At 35.3% G+C, this 22,096-nt stretch overlaps 2 protein-coding genes across 3 annotated transcripts in view; one reads left to right on the top strand and one right to left on the bottom strand.

Moving 5' to 3' along the window:
* The first annotated feature begins 721 nt into the window (after positions 1 to 721).
* On the top strand, positions 722 to 3,078 carry LOC132184301 (acyl carrier protein 1, chloroplastic). Its single transcript, XM_059597884.1, has 4 exons — positions 722 to 921; positions 1,904 to 2,011; positions 2,507 to 2,629; positions 2,747 to 3,078. Exons 1-4 carry the CDS (start codon positions 868 to 870, stop codon positions 2,876 to 2,878), a joined length of 417 nt encoding a protein of 138 aa, XP_059453867.1. The 5' UTR covers positions 722 to 867; the 3' UTR covers positions 2,879 to 3,078.
* Positions 3,079 to 3,577: 499 nt separating this feature from the next.
* LOC132167753 (serine/threonine-protein kinase RUNKEL) overlaps positions 3,578 to 22,096 on the bottom strand; it is a 31,813-nt gene continuing 13,294 nt past the window's right edge. The window contains exon 12 of one of the 2 annotated variants that reach the window (XR_009438715.1): positions 3,578 to 3,840. The gene's annotated coding sequence lies outside the window, so the exon portion shown is untranslated. Of the gene's footprint in view, positions 3,841 to 4,915; positions 4,971 to 22,096 lie in introns of those variants that run through there. The other variant, XR_009438717.1, reaches the window with a different exon arrangement.

The raw sequence follows: 22,096 nt of genomic DNA, 5'->3' as shown, positions 1-22,096 counted from the left end.
TTCACCAAATTGCCACACCAAAATAACAAAAAAATAATTTTGGTGAGGCTACAAAGAATGCTCACAAAAAATTCTTTTTATGCTAAATGCTCACAAAATTGAATGAGTAATGCTAAACATTTTCTCTGTATTTTTAAAAAAATTGTTGTTGAATCAAAATTTAATAACGATCTATTACAAATTTGAAGGTAATTTTAAAAGTCACGTCAATTTTATGAGAACAGAAAGAAGACGTTTAACATTACTCCTTGTATATTATTATCAAAAACAAACTAAATTTAGTTTTTTTTTTTTTTTTTTGCAAGGTGAATCTAAAACGCGTTTTGAGTGTATCCAAAGATGTTTTTTTTATGGTTGGCTTTTTAGAATTTTTGTCATTTTGTTTGTGAATTTATAAGAATTGGTGCAAATGATTTTGATGTAAGAGTATGAGACCATACCTAATGAAGCGGAGGTCTCTAGTTCGAATTTTTTCCTCCCTCTTGTGCGGACATGTCAAAAAAAAAAAAAAAAATTCCAATTTTTTTTTTCTTTATAAAAAAAAACTAGCAATAAAATGTAAGGAATTTTGTTTCATAAACCCTATCACCGCAACCAAACAAGGAAAAAATGAAAAAACCGGAACATTGACACCGAAGAAGCCAAACACGCCCCAATGTGGTCGTCGATACAAACAAAGCCCAACAAATCTCAACAAACAACAAAGAACGAAACGAAAAACATCTATAAAACGTTATCAGCTCTCCTTCTACACGCACACACAACACAGTCTTCGTGCTCTCCGTCTTTCTCGTGCTCTCCGTCTTTCTCAGCTCACTTCTTTCTCTCTCTCTCAAATCTCAGATCTCTCCCTCTCCCTCTGTCTCGATGGCCTCCGTGACAGGAACTTCGATTTCCATGGCCTCGTTCAAGGCCAGCCTGGTAATGAATCTCGATCGTCGCTTTTTTTTTTCTGGTTTCTTTATATTTCAGATTTAGGAATGAATATTTTGACTGTTGATCCTCCATTTCCTGTTTTTTTCTTAATCATAGATTGCTGTGGTTTTGTTTAGTGATTCAGATCGTCGTTCTATTAACTTCATATGAAAAAAAAAATAGAAACTGACACAAACATACATATATAAGTTAATGTTGGTTTCTTTCAGGGTTATAATTAGGTGTGGATTATGTTTTATTTTTGGGTCAGTTTCTACATTATTGATGGAATTTCCTTAAAAAAGAAGAGCTTTAGATACTTGTCATTGGAATCTTGTGACTAAGGATTTGGAAATTTCAAATTCTTGTATGCAGGCTATTATTTTGTTTTTGTCACTAAGATTTCGTTCTTTGAATTATTTAGTTCCGATTCCCGAACAACCATAGCAAGCCATCTAATCAAGACCCTTTACAAAAATGGGTCGCATTTGGTGATGAGCCTGATTTAATAATTCTAGCAATACCGGTGGTGGGCTAGTTTGATAAAACCCTTGAGATTGTACTTTTTGCTTTTTGATTGAAAAAGCTGATAGTAGTTTTTAAGTGTTTTGTGTATGGAGTTGTTTGTTAATGCTTTTGCGTTTTAGCTCCCCCAAAAAGTGTAGTGAAACGAAGCCGGCCTTTTTATCAAGTTTTGTGGTTGCTGGATATGGGTTTAAACCTTTGGAATTAGATGGTTAAATCTCCCAGAAGTAGCTGATTAGTAGAGTACTTGATGTTGGTTGTGCGAAGATAGGTATTAAGTCAATTTGGTTGCTTTAATATAAACGAACATTGTTAAGTTGCAGGAACTGATAAATGGATTATGCCCTTTAAATTGGTGGGGAAAATTTGTGAAAATGCATGTGAATAAGCTTTTTCAATTTATTTATGCCATATTTTCCATTTCCTTTACTTAATTGGGTTCTTGTGGTTGATGTCTAAGCAGGCACCTAGCAGCAGGGTCTCTACTCTGAGATCAGTTTCCCTTCCTATTAATGGGAAAAGCTTCACACCGCTTAGGTTGCGGCCAGCACGCTTTCGCGTTTCTTGTTCGGTAATTTCTTCAATCTATAATATTCCAAAATCTATCAAGGCTCTGACCTTTCCACAATCACATCGATTGTTCTCTGCATTCTAGACAATTTCACTAGCATTGTGGTTGCTTTTTCAACATTTATTGTCAAATAAGATCCTGACCTTGACAAGGTCAACCTTATTAGTGCTGTGGCATTGGGTTGAACTTTTCCTAGATATGTAAATTTTGTCATAAACAACGTGACCCCACATGATTGTTGTTCAGCCTCCATGATTTCTACTTCCATTGACTTCGTGGAAAAGAAATTAAGTACACTGATTACAGTCCACATAAGAAAGTGGTTTTTTTACTTGCCATTGTCATTTGGTAAGCTGCTTTGTTGTGTATGGGAACATTTGTTTTATTTAGAAGTACTTGTGCTTTAAAATTATGAAGTTAGTACATCTATATTTCAAGCTTAGTGTCCATGTGATGATGTAAACCAGCAATAAGATTGTTAGTGCTCCCATGCAGGCCAAACCAGAGACAGTGCACAAGGTGTGTGAAATCGTGAAGAAGCAGCTTGCTCTTCCTGACGATTCTGCAGTCTCTGGAGAGTCAAAGTTTGCTGCCCTTGGAGCTGATTCTCTCGACACGGTACCCAATATCACCCCCCAGAACTACGGATGTGTTATATTTGCTACATATATTATTTCAGTCTGATGAAATCTTTAATTAAAATGCCCTGTGGTTGTTTATTTTGTTTCCCCACAGGTTGAGATTGTGATGGGACTTGAGGAGGAGTTCGGGATTAGCGTGGAAGAAGAAAGTGCCCAGAGCATTGCCACTGTTCAAGATGCTGCGGATCTGATTGAGAAGCTCGTTGAGAAGAAGGGGTCTGCTTAAAACAGTTTGAGAGAATGTCAGACGTATTTCAATGTTAGGTCTTTTTCTAGAGTTTTATATTTCACGCAGATCTTTCTACTTTCGGTTTGCCTGTTGTTCAAGGAGCTTGTGAGTTGTGGCCTTCCCAATGAACTCGTCTGGGGATTCTTTGTTCCCCACTTTTTTATTTATCTAGAACTTGTATGCCTCCATTTTATTTCCTTCTTTCTTTTCTTGTCACCTCTCTCTCCCTATACCTCACACCTATTTATCACACTAGCCGACACGTCCGCATAACATGTGATTTACACTCTTATTTATTTAAGCTATTGACATGTCATGTCAATTGGTATGATAAATGAGTGAAAATAGCATTAATTCTTAAATTAATGTCTAAACAAAGGCTGATTCTAAATCCGGCCCAAACCCATGGATCTGATCTTACGGTCTTAGGGTCTACACCACACCGCAGTGTCAAGACGGTATGTCGGTATCTTTTTGGTTCAGAAGTTGGACTACATAATGGTGTCCACTCTTATAAGCTGAGGATTTGGTTTGTTTTCTCAGGTTGTGGTAATGCCAAGAGATTTTAGGATCATCTTTCACTCATAGACTGTGAAGGTGGGATTTTTTTCTTTTTTAATCAAATAAGGAAAATGGTATATAAGGAGGGTCATTCACATTCTTGCTCAAAATGAAGAAAAGAATGAGAGACAAGAATGAAAGATCAATTGGGAATGCTTCCGAACCTAAAGGTTGAAAGCGGCCCATCAAACTCTATAATGTGCACAAAAAAGTGAACTACAAATACAGTAAATAACAAAAAAGAATAGAAAAACAAAGTACAATCTTGATTCTTGAACAGCATGACATGCAACATGGGCAATCTTGATTCTTGAACAGCATGACATGCAACATGAGCTTCACCAAAGGTCGTGGCAAACGAGAGACATGTGATGGCAACATGAATCTAATAAACACAACTGCAAAGGAGTTTTTAGTGTTAGAGAATCTAATAACCACAACTGCAAAGGAGAGACCTCTCTTAACCACAGTAGCAACGCACAGCAGCAAGACAAATATCAAAGAGTACCAAAACAAAGCTAATGACCGAGTCTCTACCCCAAGATAATACATCGCAAAAACGGGGAGACTACATACACATAACAACATAAAATAAAAGACTAACAACAAACATAAATACAAGACAGAAAATAAAGCAAAATACAATAAAGCAAGCAAAAAACCCATAGAGAAACAAAACACCAGCAGCGCCAAAGGCAGGCCGACGAAGAACAGATCGGCTGTCAGAGATGGAAAACTGGGGAGCCAGTGAGGATGGTGGAAGGGCGCATTTGGCCGCAGGATCGACATGGGAGAGTAGAACGAGTCTTGAAAAAACCGAATCTATATCCCAAAAAACTAGATCTACAACCGGGAGCGGTGGCAAGGTTGTGGACAATGGGCTGGACAACAACAGGCTAAACGACGGGGTGGACGACGGGATTTTTGATCTCGAGTTTTGATATAATATGCCAAGAGATATTACCGCCTTGTCGCACTAGTGGCAAAGTTAGAGCTGGTTTGAAATTGCATTTTTCGTACTTAAAAAGTTGTGCCAAGCAAAAAATTGACAAGTTTAGTTAAAAATTTCAAAAAGTACTTATTTGAGTTTTTCACTCTAAAAATAACCAAAATATACTTTTAAAAAGAACTTAAAAATAAAGATTTTTTCTAAGAAACTTTTTTTAACTCTAAAATCTATATTTTTCAACGCAATCTCGTACATGCTTTTAGAATATTTATTTATTGTTTGTTCGCTTGTCTCAAGTTTTTTAGTCTTTGTTCTTTTCTTCTTTTGACGAGCAAATTTTATCAAGGCATACAAAAGAGAATACAAGCTGCAGAAAACGGCAGCTAAACAGCATCATCAGAACACAAATAAAATTAAACAAACAAATTAGTACATAGTATTCGAAGAGCCTTAGCGAGAGTCACGAAGGTTCATGTCGTATTATTTTGGAAGTTGTACTAATCTGTCTGTCTTTGAGTGCTTCCGTTGATCCATGGTTGCTTTCCCACGTGTCATTTTTGTATACGTCAAGAAATCTTCCTGTTTTGGCCGTCCAACAGCATAAGAATCTAGGCTTAAGCACTACAATATTGCGAGGAAACTAGTTTTGGGTATACAACAATAAGAGAATCTGAAGTTCAAAATTCTATAATCCTGCATTGGTTGAACGTCATGCAACCAGCATAGTTAAGATCCAAGGAGTTCTACACTTTCACTAACTACTTTAGTTAAGGATCATCATTCAAGGTTCAAGGAGTTTAAAGCAACCAAAATGAGTATTTTTACCACTAAAGTTTTTAATGGCAGAAAGAGATTTTTAGAAGAAGCTTCATTTTTCTCTCAAAAGAGCGTTGACATTTTTAGAGCAAAAAAGTCAAATGAGTATTTTTCGAGTATTTTTACCCAACAAACTAATTTGCTGCTTGGCACGACTTTTTTATGTACTAAAAATACTTTTTAAACTCTTTAATACAATTTCAAACAGGCTTTAGGACGAAGTTGCAAAGTCATTTGTCACTTAATGTGACCACCCGTTGGTAACTTAAGTATTTCAATAATTATAACGTGGCATTACTATTAATTCTCGATAACAACGGCAATGAAAAATTCGATAACTTTTTTTTCTTTTCTAAACTATAAACTGTAAAGATAAATACTAGAGCATTATTTGAAATATACTTCCATTCATTAACAAGAAAGGTACAACCATGTTCATATATCTACAAACTACTAGTACATCACATCGTCTTTCATTCTAAAATTATACAAAAGGCTACTAGCTACTAACTAGGGGTGTAAATCCTGCCAGTTATAACCGGTCACTGGTAATTGGCTAACCGGCCAACCACTTTAAAAAGTAGTTGAAAATAACCGATAACCGGATCGGTACCGATTTTTGCATTTATATACACTCGCTTATAACAGGTAATAGGGTATATATATATTAATATATTTATTTTTTAAAAATGTAAAACGACATTGTTTACGTTAGGTTTTTTTTTTTTTTTTTTGGGAACAACCACAACAAAGCCTAACCTGTTGGGCCAAAAATGTTATAATTGTTTTTAAAAATGGCTAAATTAAGCCCAAAACCCAAAATAGGCCCAAAATACCCAATTATTTTAAAAACCCAGTTGCCGGTCCGGATAACTAGCTACCAACCGGTAACTAGCAATTATTACATAACTAGGTAACTGGTAGTCGGTTACTGGTTCCAGTTTTAAAAATTGGCCAACTGGCTACCTCGGTTCCAATTAATGGTTTTAGCTAATAACCACTAACCAGAACCGGGTTTACACCCCTACTACTAACCCAAACCCAAGCACAATTATGCCAAAATTTTGTTTGGATTTTCAAAAACAAACTTTACTTCAAACTCTAGTGATAGACGATAATGTCTCAACGGGCTCCCGGTGGTGACCTGGCCGAGTCCCGCGAGTCCCGACTGGGTCCTGACAGTGGCTCAGCTCGATCCCGATGAAGTCCCAATGGTGGTCCGGTTGGGTCGTGGCAAAGTCCCAATGACGGCTCAACCAGGTCCTAGTGATGTGTAATACCCCGACAAAAATATCTGTTTTAAAAGGTTAATAATTTACTACGAAACGGCTAATGTTTTCATAAAACAAGGTTTTATGAACCACAAGACCTAAACCATTTATAAGTAGCCCAACTCCTTAAGCCATTTTAAAGCAAAACGCAAAATCACCCCTCACTGACCAAACGTACGCTAGGGGAACTACCATGAGCAATCGTTGACCAGTCTTTGAGTCATTGGGCAATACTCCAAACGTACACATGAACCTTTTTATCCATTGTGTAATAGTATCCGAACGCTCACTGTCAATTCTGAAAAGCAATTTTAACTCATTCTCTACCTTTTCAGAGTAATGCACGCCTCAGGCCCCTATAAAAACCATATCCTTCAACCCTCAGCCTCCCCTAACCTCAAGAAAAAGAAAAAGAAAAAGAAAAAGAAAAAAAAAAAAAAAAAACCGTAATCCTAGTGTAAGGAGTGAGTTGGAGAGGGAAGGAGGAGATTCTGGTGCCTTGCCATCTTCTAAGATAACTTCTTGCTCAAACATCTATCATTTTTAAGCTACACGTCTTATTTTGTGTCCACACAAGTTTTAAAGAAGCTTTGACAAGTTCTTGTACCTATTTCCTTACAAAAACCAAGAATGTTTTAAAGAACTTTAAACCCGCCTCTTATTGCTTTGAGTTTGCTTGATAGCATGATGTGCTACTTTGCATATGTCTACTAAGAGCCTAGGATGAGATATACCACACCTTAGGAGAGCGTAAGACTACGTTTGGAGCTTCTGGCCGAGAGTTTTACTCCCTGGCCGAACGCATGCCCACGAGGCCAAGCGTTCACCAGAGAGCATGACGTACGCCCAGTGGCCAAATAGGTGAATTTAGGTTTTTGACAACCCATTTCGCTAGGTAGAAACTTATTGTGTCGCTCGGAAAGTTCTCTAGTACTACTTATAACAATGTATCATATTTCGTTGTAGTAGGGATTTGTTATGTCGGATGACTCAATCGAGCATACAAGGTAAGTAAACACTTACGATTACTTTCCTTAAAAACGTGCGATATGTTAATTGATGGAGCATGCGTATGATATGAGCATGCGTATGATAAGAGCATGCTTATATTTTTGTACAACTTGGTAACTGCTTTAATAACTGGTTGATAAGATGTATTCTATGACATGGTACACCGGTACGTGCGATATAACAGTCATGGGCTTACTATATAGACTTGATTCTATGGTCAAATTGTGTGCTGATGTATTATATGGGCCTTTAATCTAATGGTTATTTCATGACTGGCACAAGCTTAACGAGCAAGTCATTACAGGACGTACATCATTAGCAGCGAGGGCCACTCGAGGTCGGACTCGTTCGGGCTACTAGTGTTATAAACGGTAGCGTACAATGGTTGGAACACCGGCATTATATTACAGGTCCCTCGGGACAGTACCTGTAGCGCCCCGGAATTTTCAAAGTTATTTAAACATATTATTTTGATGATGATGTTATTTTGATATCCATTTTAGCCTATGATTTTAATTCTGGGGAAATTTATGATATTACAGAGAGTGGTAATTAGATAATAGTAATTGGTGAAATAATAGGATAGTAAATGGTAAGAAAAATTGTAGATGGATACTAGTAGGTGAAGATTTATAGATAAGTACTAGTAGATGGAGATTTATAGATGGATACTAGTAGATGGAGATTTATAGATGGATACTAGTAGGTGAAGATTTATAGATGGATACTAGTAGATGGAGATTTATAGATGGATACTAGTAGATGGAGATTTATAGATGGATACTAGTAGGTGGAGATTTATAGATAAGTACTAGTAGATGGAGAATTATAGATGGAGATTAGTGGATGAAGGTTTGTAGATGAAGATTGGTAGATGGAGATGGTTTCCTATAAATAGAGTCCTCACCCTTCACAAATTTCACCACTTCACTCCCTTCTCTTCCACATATTCTTCCTTCTTCCGTTTTCTACTCGGTCTTTCTTCTTTCTCTAAGTGTTTACACGAGACAGAGAGAGAAAGGGCGAGACAAAGCGTTGCAAGAAAGAAAGAACACGAGAGAGAACGGACTTGAGAAATTAGTTTGAAAGATATACTAGTAGTGTTAATCAGATTGGAGCAACTAGATCCTTCAGACCACTTTTAGCTTCAGTCTAGAAGTAAGTAAATTCACTACCCCTTCTAAAATTACTTCATGTCATGCTATTTATTCATTCTTGTATCAAACTGTAAATGATTATTTTATTTACCTGTCATGGAGATATGTTGCATGCATGAAGGATTTCTAAAAGAATTATATAGAAAGTTTCTATTTCTTTAAATGCTTTCTAAGTACACAAGTTTATATTTGGAAAAGTTTCCATTTTTTAGAAAAGAAAGTTGAGAAATGATGATGATTATAAGAAAGAAGAATAATGATAAACCCTCCTACATGTTGCCCTAAGATGCATCAAAAGAAGTACAAAGAAAAGTACAAGAAATGAGTTAAATGTTTATGAAATGAGGACACATGTATGGAGGAGAGTATTTTTGGCCCCAAGATAAGATGAGATGAGTTCGGTACCGATACTCGAATGGAGGCGAAACCACTGAAGGAGGCTATGCCAGAAGGTGGTATTCCATCAACATGACCGTTGAGTGCACCAAGAAAAGAGTTAATTAACGGTCGGGCATGGCTGAGGCCACAGTTCAGTGCCATGGTCACAAGGACCCGCAACCCTTGTACACAGGGGTAATAGTGTACATGGGCCCTAATATGAGAAAATGATGATTTTCAACGATGATATACTATGATGATTTACAATGATGATTTATAGCGATGCATTATGATGATGATTTATAAAGATGATTTATGACGATGATCTAATATTAGATGTAATAATACGTATATGCTACGGAAGATCCAACTGTACATACATGTATTATTATGGCTGGATGTATATTTAATTATGAAAACAATTTTCAAAAACTGAGAACAAGGAGCAAAACTATTTATGGTTGTGGATTTTACTTGCTGGGCTCCTTTGGGCTCATTCAGTTTTATTTCTTGTTTTCAGGTAGAAAGGACGCTGGAATAGAAGGCCGGAATGGGGGCAGGAATAATTATTAACTTTCAAAGTCTTTTCATATCAATTATTGTAATAATATGATATTCCGCAACTAAAGTTTAATGTTTTCTAATCTCGCTTGTAATAAAATCTCTTGAATAATGTTTTATACATTTATCGTATCCTTTAAAATTAAGTACTCTGATAGACCTTATAGATCTTTGCAAGAACTTTTGAAAGAAGAAAAGTGGCAAACTCAGCCTTAACGGGCTGGGGATGTTACAATTTTGGTATCAGAGCAAAGGTTATAAGGTTCTGGCAGATTTTTTTTTTTATTGAAAAAAAAAAAAAATTTTGGGTTAATGGGAAGCCACATTCCGGCCAAGTAGAGTGTGTATTTTTTTTGTGGTCTCTAATATATGATGCATGAGCATTTTCTAATGGTTAATTTTTTTTGGTTAAAAATCATCTTAGTGTGATTAATCTGGAGGATTTTATTATTGTGATCAATGACGAAGATGGATTTTCTTTTATAAATAGGTTGTGATCTATAGTATCTGCCCATTTGGATTTGCGGCAATTTTCTTGAGTATCGATCAATAAGAGTATATTTTAAGGTGTGTCGAGGATTTGAAATAGATTATTGATCATGACTTAAAAAAAAAAAAAAAAATCGTATGATGGTTTTATGGATTTAGGTTGTGAGATAAATTATGTAAGTGACTTGGTAACGAATGGTCTTATGGATGTCGGTTGTGAAAAGATTCTTGAACTGAATTAATGGTATAAGAGTTTATATGAGTTTTTGGTAATGGCTAAGGTTTAGTTGATGACAATAATGACACTATGATTAATGTTGTAATATATGGATTGATGAATAGGGCTTTACGTAGTGACATGAAGTGATTGCCTAAGTATTGCAAGGATAAATGAAATAAGGTATACCCTAGAATATATAAGATATTTTGATATTTACATTTGTGGTTTAAGGATTTTGATATTTTCAAATGATTGTAATGACTTTAAGGAACAATTCTTGAAATCTTTGAGGTGATTCTTATAATTTGAGGTGTTAGGTTTTCTGTAATTAAGGTAAACTATGTTGAAGTGACGCTTAAGGTTTTGAGGACGAATTGGTACTCTTAGGTTGTGGATAATATTTAAATTTTGAGGCATTAGCAAGTCTTGTGTTATGAGAATTTTAGTTACATACCAAAGCTTTTGATATAATTTTCTTTCATGAGGAAAAGATGATGGATTATTATTCTTGAGGTATTTTGAAGTATAAAGGTAAGAGTTGAAAGACAATATAATATAGTGATATGATCTAATTTTCCTTTATAAGATATATGTTCAATGATATTCATGGATTTTAGAGGTTGATAACATATGATGGTGCATACTTAGATGTTGTATTGAAGTGATTAACTTGTTAAATAAATTGTTTGTTTAAAGGAAGTTATTACAATGACAGAATGATTACATAATGAATATTGATTGAGTACTGGATGATTACGAAAAGAAATTGTTGGAAAACAAGCTTCTTATAATATTACACACCAATGTCCATGGTAAAAAAAAAAAAAATTGCTGCATAAAGAGACATGTGGTAATGATGAGCAGATGATTCCACAGAGCTGCTCTAGGAATATTATTTCTGCACAGAGAGAAAACCTAGTGTGAGCAGAATCACATATATTTATATAATTGAATTATCAATGAGAATATTTATTTATAATGAGGTACCCGACTAGAGCCTGTGCGGGAAGACTTGCTACACCCCTGAAAATCGACCCAGAGTTTATCGTACTGTCGCTGGAGACGTTCGGTATTTTTCTCCATTTCTAGCATCTTTGATCCCATGTCTTCCGCATAAGACAACACAATCTTTTTCAGCTGAGTATTCTCCTGCTTCAAATCCACGTGTCTTCGTTTGTAGTATTTGAGTAGTCGCTGTATGACCCCAATTTGTTTTCTTAAGACTTTCAGCTCATCAGCTCTGGCATGCAAACGTCGTGCCATGTCAGAAACTGAAGCAGCATCTTGGATACTGAACGCCAATGAATCGTTAATAGCCTCAATATCCGATCTATCAGCTAACAATGTCTGATCCCGTGGAATTACGAAACCTTTGGCCACCGCTACAGCAGTAGAATCGTGGAGCATGACAGAATCGTGAATAGTGATAGGACGATTGTCAAAGGCAAAAGTTGGCTGCCATACGTCAGGATATGTAGCAGGTTCATTAGGGTGTGCAATAGGTACGACGGGATGAATAGCAGGCACTTCAGGGGGAACAGCAAGCACATCCGGTTGCACATTAGGAATAACAATGGGTTGTGCTGCAGGAGCAGCATTCAAATCGATGTTGTTAACGGATGACAATGATGCTGCCATATTTAGGAGAGTAAGGAAGATAGTTGAGAATACGAAGAATTTGGGAAGATGAAGTACTGAGAAGAGACTGAGCGTCATAAACTGAAGAGATTTTTTTTTTGGAAGTTTCTGGTAGCAGCAGACAAATGGCTTTAAAAAAAAAAATTTTACTTCAGGTGAAATGAACAGTAAACAACAAAACGTTAGGCGACCTCGGGCCGCGATGGAAAATTTTGTCAGAAGATCCCGTGGAAGTAGGATCTGGTCTCCTGTCATAATTCGACGAAGCTCATTTTTCAAACCTACTGTTCACTCACGACTTTGAATACCATGCGTGGGCAACCGAATGAATTGTCATGCCAACGCGCACCACACGCGCTCGTTCATTATCCAGAAAACCCTTCATATAAATTCACACCTCTTTCTCCATTGCAACACATGCCTTCTGATCATACCCCTTCACCTGAGATCTTCTGCTAATAGCCTTCCATACAATGAAAGCTCGACTGTTCTCCTAGTTGAGCGTATCCTCAAGAGAAAAAATGCAGCATCACAACATGATTCACAAACCCAACACCTTATACTCTCAGTGGTAAACCATTGAAGCAAGATTATCGTTGATCATGTCCTGATGAAGCAAGATTATCCTTGATCATGCTTCTCAGGATAAGTATCTCTCTTTTCTTCAAGTCTTCATACATGACAGAAGAGAGAGAGCTTCCGATGTGGGTATTTTGAAAGTCTCAGAAGGAGTCACATGCACATCAGGTCCTGAAATGCTTATCAAATCTTCTTTTCTGGAAAACAACAGGACTATCAGTCTCTCTTTTTCTCTTCTTGACCTTGCAAGACCCAAGAGAGAGAGATTTTAGCATGTGTACTTTGGAACTTCCAGCTTGAAAACTTACCCATATCTTGCTTTGCTTGCTGATCAATTTAATTTCTAGAGCGTAGCAAGGCACCACATGTATTAGTCAAGAATGGATGAGAATCTTGCATTTCAAATTGAGTTGGACTAATAATTTCAAGTTTCTTTTGCTGAGTTACGAGTTATCAAGTAAAGATGTAGTACAGAGAGATTTTGCTGATATTGTAACATCGACGCAAGATTTGGGATGAGAAAATAGAAATAATTGTGTATTTAGAATGAATCAAATTATGATGTCACTTCTAAGGTATATTCGTGTAATGACGTTTTTGGGAGATATAAACTATAGAATGATGGTGCTATTTACTTTTACAGATTTATGATGGTGAGGAGTTAATAATTATTAGAGCATCATATTAATATTTCGTATACATGATTTGGAATACTGAGATACGGAGGAAAATATAGGCAGAGATGATTTTTACACCTTTCTGGTAAGATTGATTAAATTAGATCGAGAAAATTATTCCGGACTTGCAAGGAGGACTATGATGTTTGGAGGTATGGACTAATGATCACATGACTTTTTATTTAATTTGATGTTTAATCCTTGACTGTAGACTGTCTTATATAAGGAGATGAATAATTCGATTGTTGTCATTAAAAGTTGAAAAAAAAAAAAAAAAAAAAAAAGGAATAGATTTTGAGGTAAGGTTTTAGTGTAAACTGATGAACAATTGCAGCAATCAAGACTTTAGACTGTGAATAAGATTTATTCCTAGAAGAAGGAGACGAAATTTCAACATGATAAAAGTGAATATTGGAAAGTAGGCTCTGATGAATGATTGAAAATAATATTTTAAATCTGAATCGCTCAATTTGAAGATTGGACGGTAATACTATAGGCCTTAATTTCGAGGACGAAATTTCAATAAGAAGGGAAGATTGTAGCGCCCCGGAATTTTCAAAGTTATTTAAACATATTATTTTGATGATGATGTTATTTTGATATCCATTTTAGCCTATGATTTTAATTCTGGGGAAATTTATGATATTACAGAGAGTGGTAATTAGATAATGGTTATTGGTGAAATAATAGGATAGTAAATGGTAAGAAAAATTGTAGATGGAGATTTATAGATGGATACTAGTAGGTGAAGATTTATAGATGGATACTAGTAGATGGAGATTTATAGATGGATACTAGTAGATGGAGATTTATAGATGGATACTAGTAGGTGAAGATTTATAGATGGATACTAGTAGATGGAGATTTATAGATGGATACTAGTAGGTGAAGATTTATAGATGGATACTAGTAGATGGAGATTTATAGATGGGTACTAGTAGATGGAGAATTATAGATGGAGATTAGTGGATGAAGGTTGTAGATGAAGATTGGTAGATGGAGATGGTTTCCTATAAATAGAGTCCTCACCCTTCACAAATTTCACTACTCCTCTCCCTTCTCTTCCACATATTCTTCATTCTTTCGTTTTCTACTCGGTCTTTCTTCTTTCTGAAAGTGTTTACACGAAACAGAGAGAGAAAGGGCGAGACAAAGCGTTGCAAGAAAGAAAGAACACGAGAGAGAACAGACTTGAGAAATTAGTTTGAAAGATATACTAGTAGTGTTAGTCAGATTGGAGCAACTAGATCCTTCAGACCACTTTTAGCTTCAGTCTAGAGGTAAGTAAATTCACTACCCCTTCTAAAATTACTTCATGTCATGCTATTTATTTATTCTTGTATCAAACTGTAAATGATTATTTTATTTACCTGTCATGGAGATATGTTGCATGCATGAAGGATTTCTAAAAGAATTATTTAGAAAGTTTATATTTCTTTAAATGCTTTCTAAGTACACAAGTTTATATTTGGAAAAGTTCCATTTTTTAGAAAAGAAAGTTGAGAAATAATGATGATTATAAGAAAGAAGAATGATGATAAACCCTCCTACATGTTGCCCTAAGATGCATTAAAAGAAGTACAAAGAAAAGTACAAGAAATGAGTTAAATGTTTATGAAATGAGGGCACATGTATGGAGGAGAGTATTTTTGGCCCCAAGATAAGTAAGGATGAGAGGAGTGCGGTACCGATACTCGGATGGAGGCGAAACCACTGAAGGAGGCTATGCCAGAAGGTGGTATTCCATCAACATGACCGTTGAGTGCACCAAGAAAATAGTTAATTAACGGTCGGGCATGGCTGAGGCCACAGTTCAGTGCCATGGTCACAAGGACCCGCAACCCTCGTACACAGGGGTAATAGTGTACATGGGCCCTAATATGAAAAATGATAATATATTTCAACGATGATATACTATGATGATTTTCAATGATGGTATACTATGATGAATTTCAATGATGATACACTATGATGATTTTACAATGAAGATTCATAGCGATGCATTATGATGATGATTCATAAAGATGATTTATGACGATGATTTAATAATAGATGTAATAGTACGTATATGCTACGGAAGATGCAACCGTACATACATGTATTATTATTATGGCTGGATGTATATTTATTTGTAAAAACAATTATCAAAACTGAGAACAGGGAGCAAAACTATTTATGGTTGTGGATTTTACTTGCTGTGCCCCTTTTAGGCTCATTCAGTTTTATTTCTTGTTTTTAGGTAGAAAGAACGCTGGAATAGAAGGCCGGAATGGGGGCGGGAATAATTATTAACTTTCAAAGTCTTTTCATATCAATTATTGTAATAATATGATATTCTGCAACTAAAGTTTAATGTTTTCTAATTTCGCTTGTAATAAAATCTCTTGAATAATGTTTTATACATTTATCGTATCCTTTAAAATCAAGTACTCTGATAGACCTTATAGATCTTTGCAAGAACTTTTGTTATAAAAGAAGAAAAGTGGCAAACTCAGCCTTAACGGGCTGGGGATGTTACAATTTTGGTATCAGAGCAAAGGTTATAAGGTTCTGGCAGACTTTTTTTTTTTTAAAAAAAAAAAAAAACAAAAAAAAAAAAAAAATTTGGGGTTAATGGGAAGCCACATTCCGGCCAAATAGAGTATGTATTTTTGAGTTTTCTCTAATAAATGATGCATGAGCATTTTTCTAATGGTTAATTTTTTTGTTAAAAAAAAAAAAAAAAAATCATCTTAGTGTGATTAATTTGGAGGATTTTATTATTGTGATCATGTTAATGACGAAGATGAATTTTTATTTTATAGATAGGTTGTGATCTATAGTATCTGCCTATTTGGATTTGCGGCAGTTTTCTAGAGTATCGATTGATAAGGATATATTTTAAGGTGTCTCGAGGATTTAGAAAAGATTATTGATCATGATTTAAAAATCGTATGATGATTTTATAAGATTTAGGTTACGAGATGATTTGTGAAATTAATTTGATGACAAAATGGTTTTATTGATTTAGGTTGTGAGACAAATGGTGTAAGTGACTTAGTAACGAATGGTCTTATGGATGTCGATTGTGAAATGATTCTTGAACTGAATTAATGATATAAGAGTTTATATGAGTTTTTGGTAATGGCTAAGGTTTGGTCGATGACAATAATGATACTATGATTGATGTTATAACATATGGATTGATGAATAAGGATTACGTAGTGGCATGAAGTGAATGCCTAAGTATTGCAGGGATAAATGCAAATGAGGTATACCCTAGAATCTATAAGATATTTTGAGATATAAAGTTGTGGTTTAAGGATTTTGATATTTTCGAATGATTGTGATGACTTTAAGGTACAATTCATGAAATCTTTGAGGTGATTCTTAGAATTTGAGGTGCTAGGTTTTCTGTAATTGAGGTAAATTATATTGAAGTGATGCTTAAAGTTTTGAGGATGAATTGATGCTCCTAGGTTGTGGATAAGATTTAAATTTTGAGGCATTAGTGGATATGAAATTATGAGAAATTTTAGTTACATGCCAAAGCTTTTGATATAATTTTCTTTTACTAAGTAAAGATAATGGATTATTATTCTTGAGGTAAATTGAAACATAAAGGTAAGAGTTGAAAGACAATATAATACAGTGATATAATATAGTGACATGATCTAAATTTCTCTTATAAGATATATGTTCAATGATATTAAAGTATTTTAGAGGTTGATAACATGTGATGGTGCATACTTAGATGTTTTATTGAGTGATTAACTTGTTAAACAGATTGTTTATTTAAATGAAGTTATTATAATGACATGATGATTATAATGGATATTGAATGAGTACTGAATGATTACGAAAAGAAATGTTTGGAGAACAAGCTCCTTATAATATTACATACCAGTGTCCATCAAAAAAAAAAAGAAAAAAAAAAAAAAGAAGGGAATTTGTTGCATAAAGAGACACGTGGTAATGATGAGCAGATGATTCCTCAGAGCTGCTCCAGGAAAATTATTTCTGCATAGAGAAAACCTAGTATGAGCAGAATCGTATATATTTATATAATTGAATTATCAAAGAGAATATTTATTTCTAATGAGGTACCTGACTAGAGCGTGTGTGGAGAGACTTGCAACACCCCTGAACATCGACCCGGAGTTTTTCATGCTGTCGCTGGAGACGTTCGGTATTCTTCTCCATTTTTAGCATCTTTGGTCCCACGTATTCCGCATAAGATAACACCATCTTTTTCAGCTGAGCATTCTCCTGCTTCAAATCCATGTGTTTTCGTTTGTAGTATTTGAGCAGTCGCTGTAAGACCCCGATTTGGTTTCTTGAGACTTTCAGCTCTTCAGCTCTGGCACTCAAACGTTGTGCCATGTCAGAAACTGAAGCAGCACCTTGGATACTGAGTGCCAATGAGTTATTAATAGCATCAGTATCCGACCTATCAGCTAAGAACGTTTGATCCCGTGGAATTACGAAACCTTTGGCCACTGCTACAGCAGTAGAATCATGGAGCATGATAGAATCGTGAATAGTGATAGGACGATTGTCAAAGACAAAAGTTGGCTGCCATACGTTAGGATATGCAGCAGGTTCAGTAGGGTGTGTAACAGGTACGACGGGATGAATAGCAGACACTTCAGGGGGAACAACAGGCACCTCCGGTTGCACGTCAGGCATAACAATGGGTTGTGCTGCAGGAGCAACATTCAAATCGAGGTTGTTAATGGATGATGATGATACTCCCATATTTAGGAGAGTAAGGAAAAATAGTTGAGAATACGAAGAAATTGGGAGAGATGAAGTACTGAGAAGAGACTAAGCGTTAGGAACTGAAGGAATTTTTGTGAAGTTTCTGGAAGCAGCAGACGAGTAGCCTTAAAGAAAATTTTTTTTTTCACTTCAAGCGAAATGAACAGTAAACGACAAAGCGTTAGGCGACCTCGGGCCGCGATGGAAACTTTGTCAAAAGATCCCGTGAAAGTAGGATCTTGTCTCCTGTCATAATTCGACTGAGCTCATTTTTCAAACCCACTGTTCAATCAACGACTTCAAATACCATGCGTGGGCAACTGAATGAATTGTCATGCCAACGCGCACCACGCGCTCGTTCATTATCCAGAAAACCCTTCATATAAATTCACACCTCTTTCTCCATTGCAACACATGCCTTCTGATCATACCCCTTTACCTGAGATCTTCTGTTAATAGCCTTCCATACAATGAAAGCTCGACTGTTCTCCTAGTTGAGCGTATCCTCAAGAGAAAAATGCAGCATCACAACATGATTCACAAACCCAACACCTTATACTCTCAGTGGTAAACCATTGAAGCAAGATTATCGTTGATCATGTCCTGATGAAGCAAGATTATCCTTGATCATGCTTCTCAGGCTAAATATCTCTCTTCTCTTCAAGTATCCATACATGACAGAAGAGAGAGAGCATCCGATGTGGGTATTTTGAAAGTCTCGGAAAGAGCTCACATGCAAATCATGTCCTGAAATGCTTTTCAAATCTTCATTTCTAGAAAGCAACAGGACTATCTTTCTCTCTTTCTCTTCTTGACCTTGCAAGACCCAAGGGAGAGAAATTATAGCATGTGTACTTTGGAACTTCCAGCCTGGAAACTTACCCATATCCTACTTTGCTTCCTTATCAATTTCATCTCTAGAACGCAGCAAAACACAGCATGTATTAGTCAAGAATGGATGAGAATCTTACATTTGATGTAATCGTGTATTTCGTTTGAGTTGAAATCATAATTACGAGTTTCTTTTGTTGAGTTATGATTTGTGAAGTAAAGATGTAGTACAGAGAGATTTTGCTGATATTGTAACATCGACGCAAGATTTGGGATGAGAAGATAGAAATAATTGTGTATTTAGAATGAATCGAATTATGATGTCACTTCTGAGGTATATTCATGTAATGATGTTTGAATGTTGGTGCTATTTACTTTTACAGGTATATGATGGTGAGAAGTTAATAATTATTAGAACATCATATTAAAATTTCGTATGCATGATTTGGAATACTGAGATACTAAAGAGAATATAGACAGGAATGATTTTTACACCTTTTTGATATAATTGATTAAATTAGATCGAGAAAATTATTGCAGGCTTGAAATGAGGACTATGATGTTTGGAGGTATAAACTATTGATCACATGATTTATTAATTTGATGTTTAAACCTTGATTGTAGACTGTTGATGAATAACTCGAGTGTTGTTATTGAGGTTGGAAAGAAACAATGGAAAAGATTTTGAGGTATGATTTTAGTGTGAACTGATGAATGATTGCAGAAATCGTGACTTTAGACTGTGAATAAGATTTACTCCTAGTAGAAGGAGATAAAATTTCAATATGATAAAAGAGAGTAGGCTTTGATGAAGGATTGAAAGGATTATTTAAATCTGAATCCCTCAACTTAAAGATTGAACGATAATATTATAGGTTTTAATTTCGAGGGCGAAATTCTAATAAGGAGGGAAGATTGTAGTGCCCCAGAATTTTCAAAGCTATTTAAATAGATTATTCTGATAATGATGTTATTTTAATATCCATTGTAGCTAAGGATTTTAATTCTTGGGAAATTTATGAGAGTGGTAATTAGAGAATGGTAATTGGTGAAATAATAGGATAGTAAATATGTAGCACCTCAGATTTTGAAAGTCTTATTTTAGAGATATTAATTTGATGCTATGATTATATTCATATTAGGCAATGATGTTAATTCTTGAGAAATTTATGATATTGTATGAATGGTAATTGGGAATTGGTAGGTAGAATAGTAAGTGGTAGGTGGAATAGTAAGTGGTAGGTGAATAGTAAGTGGTAGAATAGTAAGTGGTAGGTGGAATAGTAGGTGGTAGGTGAAATAGTAAGTGGTAGGTAGAATAGTAAGTGGTAGGTGGAATAGTAGGTGGTAGGTGAAATAGTAAGTGGTAGGTAGAATAGTAAGTGGTAGGTGGAATAGTAGGTGGTAGGTGAAATAGTAAGTGGTAGGTAGAATAGTAAGTGGTAGGTGGAATAGTAGGTGGTAGGTGAAATAGTAAGTGGTAGGTGGAATAGTAGGTGGTAGGTGAAATAGTAAAATGAGGGTATAATTGTAAATTGAAGGTAGAATAGTGTTTGATTTTCTCCTATAAATAGAACTCTTCTCCTTCACAATTTTCACAACTCATCTCCTCTCCCATCTCTTGTATATATATTCTTCCTTCTTCCGCTTTTTACTCGGTCTTTCTTCTTTCTAAGAGTATTTACTCAAAACAGAGAGAGAAAGGGCGAGACCAAGCGCTACAAGAAAGAAAGAACACAAGAGATAGCGGACTTTAGAAATTAGTTTCAAAAGATATACTAGTGGTGTTAGTCATATTGGAACAACTGGATTCCTTCATACCACTTTTAGCTTCAGTCTAGAGGTAAGTAAATTCACTACCCCTTCTAAAATTACTTCATGTCATGCTATTTATATATTCTTGTATCAAATTGTAAATGATTATTTTATTTACGTATTATGAAGTTATGTTGCATGCATGAAGGATTTCTAAAAGAATTATTTAGAAAGTTTATATTTCTTTAAAGGCTTTTTAAGCACAACAAGTTTATATTTGGAAAAGTTTCCATTTTAAGAAAAGAAAGTTGAGAAATGATGATGATTATAAGAAAGAAAAATGATGATAAACCCTCCTACATGTTGCCCTAAGATGCATCAAAAGAAGTACAAAGAAAAGTACAAGAGATGAGATAAATGTTTATGAAATGAGGGCACATGTATGGAGGAGAGTATTTTTGGCCCCAAGATAAGATAAGATGAGAGTTCGGTACCGATACTCGGATGGAGGCGAAACCACTGAAGGAGGCTATGCCAGAAGGTGGTATTCCATCAACTAGACCGTTGAGTGCACCAAGAAAGAGTTAATTGACGGTCGGGCATGGCTGTGGCCACAGTTCAGTGCCATGGTCACAAGGACCCGCAACCCTCGTGCACAGGGGTAATAGTGTACATGGGCCTTATTATGAGAAAATGATACTATATTTTCAACGATGATATGCTATGATGATTTACAGAGATGATTTATAAAGATTATTTATAATGATGCATTATGATGATGATTTATAAAGATGATTTACAACGATGATCTATTACTAGATGTAATAGTATGTATATGTTACGGGAGATGCAACCGTACATACAGATATTATTATGGCTAGAATTATATTTATTTGCGAAAATGATTTTCAAAACTGAGAACAAAGAGTAAAACTATTTATGGTTGTGGATTTTACTTGCTGGGCCCCCTTTGGGCTCATTCAGTTTTATTTCTTGTTTTCAGGTAGAAAGGATGCTGGAATAGGAGGCCGGAATGGGGTGGGAATAATTATTAATTTTCAAAGTCTTTTCATATAAGTTATTGTAATGATATGATATTCCGCAACTAAAGTTTAATGTTTTTCTAATTTCGCTTGTAATAAAATCTCTTGAATAATGTTTTATACATTTTTCGTATCCTTTAAAATCAAGTACTCTGATAGACCTTATAGATCTTTGCAATAACTTTTGTTGTAAAAGAAGAAAAGTGGCAAACTCAGCCTTAACGGGCTGGGGATGTTACAATTTTGGTATCAGAGCAAAGGTTATAAGGTTCTAGCAGACTTTTCAAAAAAAAAAAAAAATTTGGGGGGTTAATGAGAAGCCACATTCCGGCCAAGTAGAGTGTGCATTGTTGTGTGGTCTCTAATAAATGATACATGAGCATTTTTCTAATGGTTAATTTTTTTGTTAAAAAAAAAAAAAAAAAAAAAAAAATCATCTTAGTGTGATTAATTTGGAGGATTTTATTATTGTGATCATGTTAATGACGGAGATGAATTTTATTTTATAGATAGGTTGTGATCTATAGTATCTGCCTATT

The sequence above is a fragment of the Corylus avellana genome, chromosome ca1 (genome assembly GCF_901000735.1).
Source record: "Corylus avellana chromosome ca1, CavTom2PMs-1.0".
Taxonomy (NCBI): domain Eukaryota; kingdom Viridiplantae; phylum Streptophyta; class Magnoliopsida; order Fagales; family Betulaceae; genus Corylus; species Corylus avellana.
Note: the sequence above shows the minus strand (reverse complement) of the source record. Positions and strands in the feature narration are given on the sequence as shown.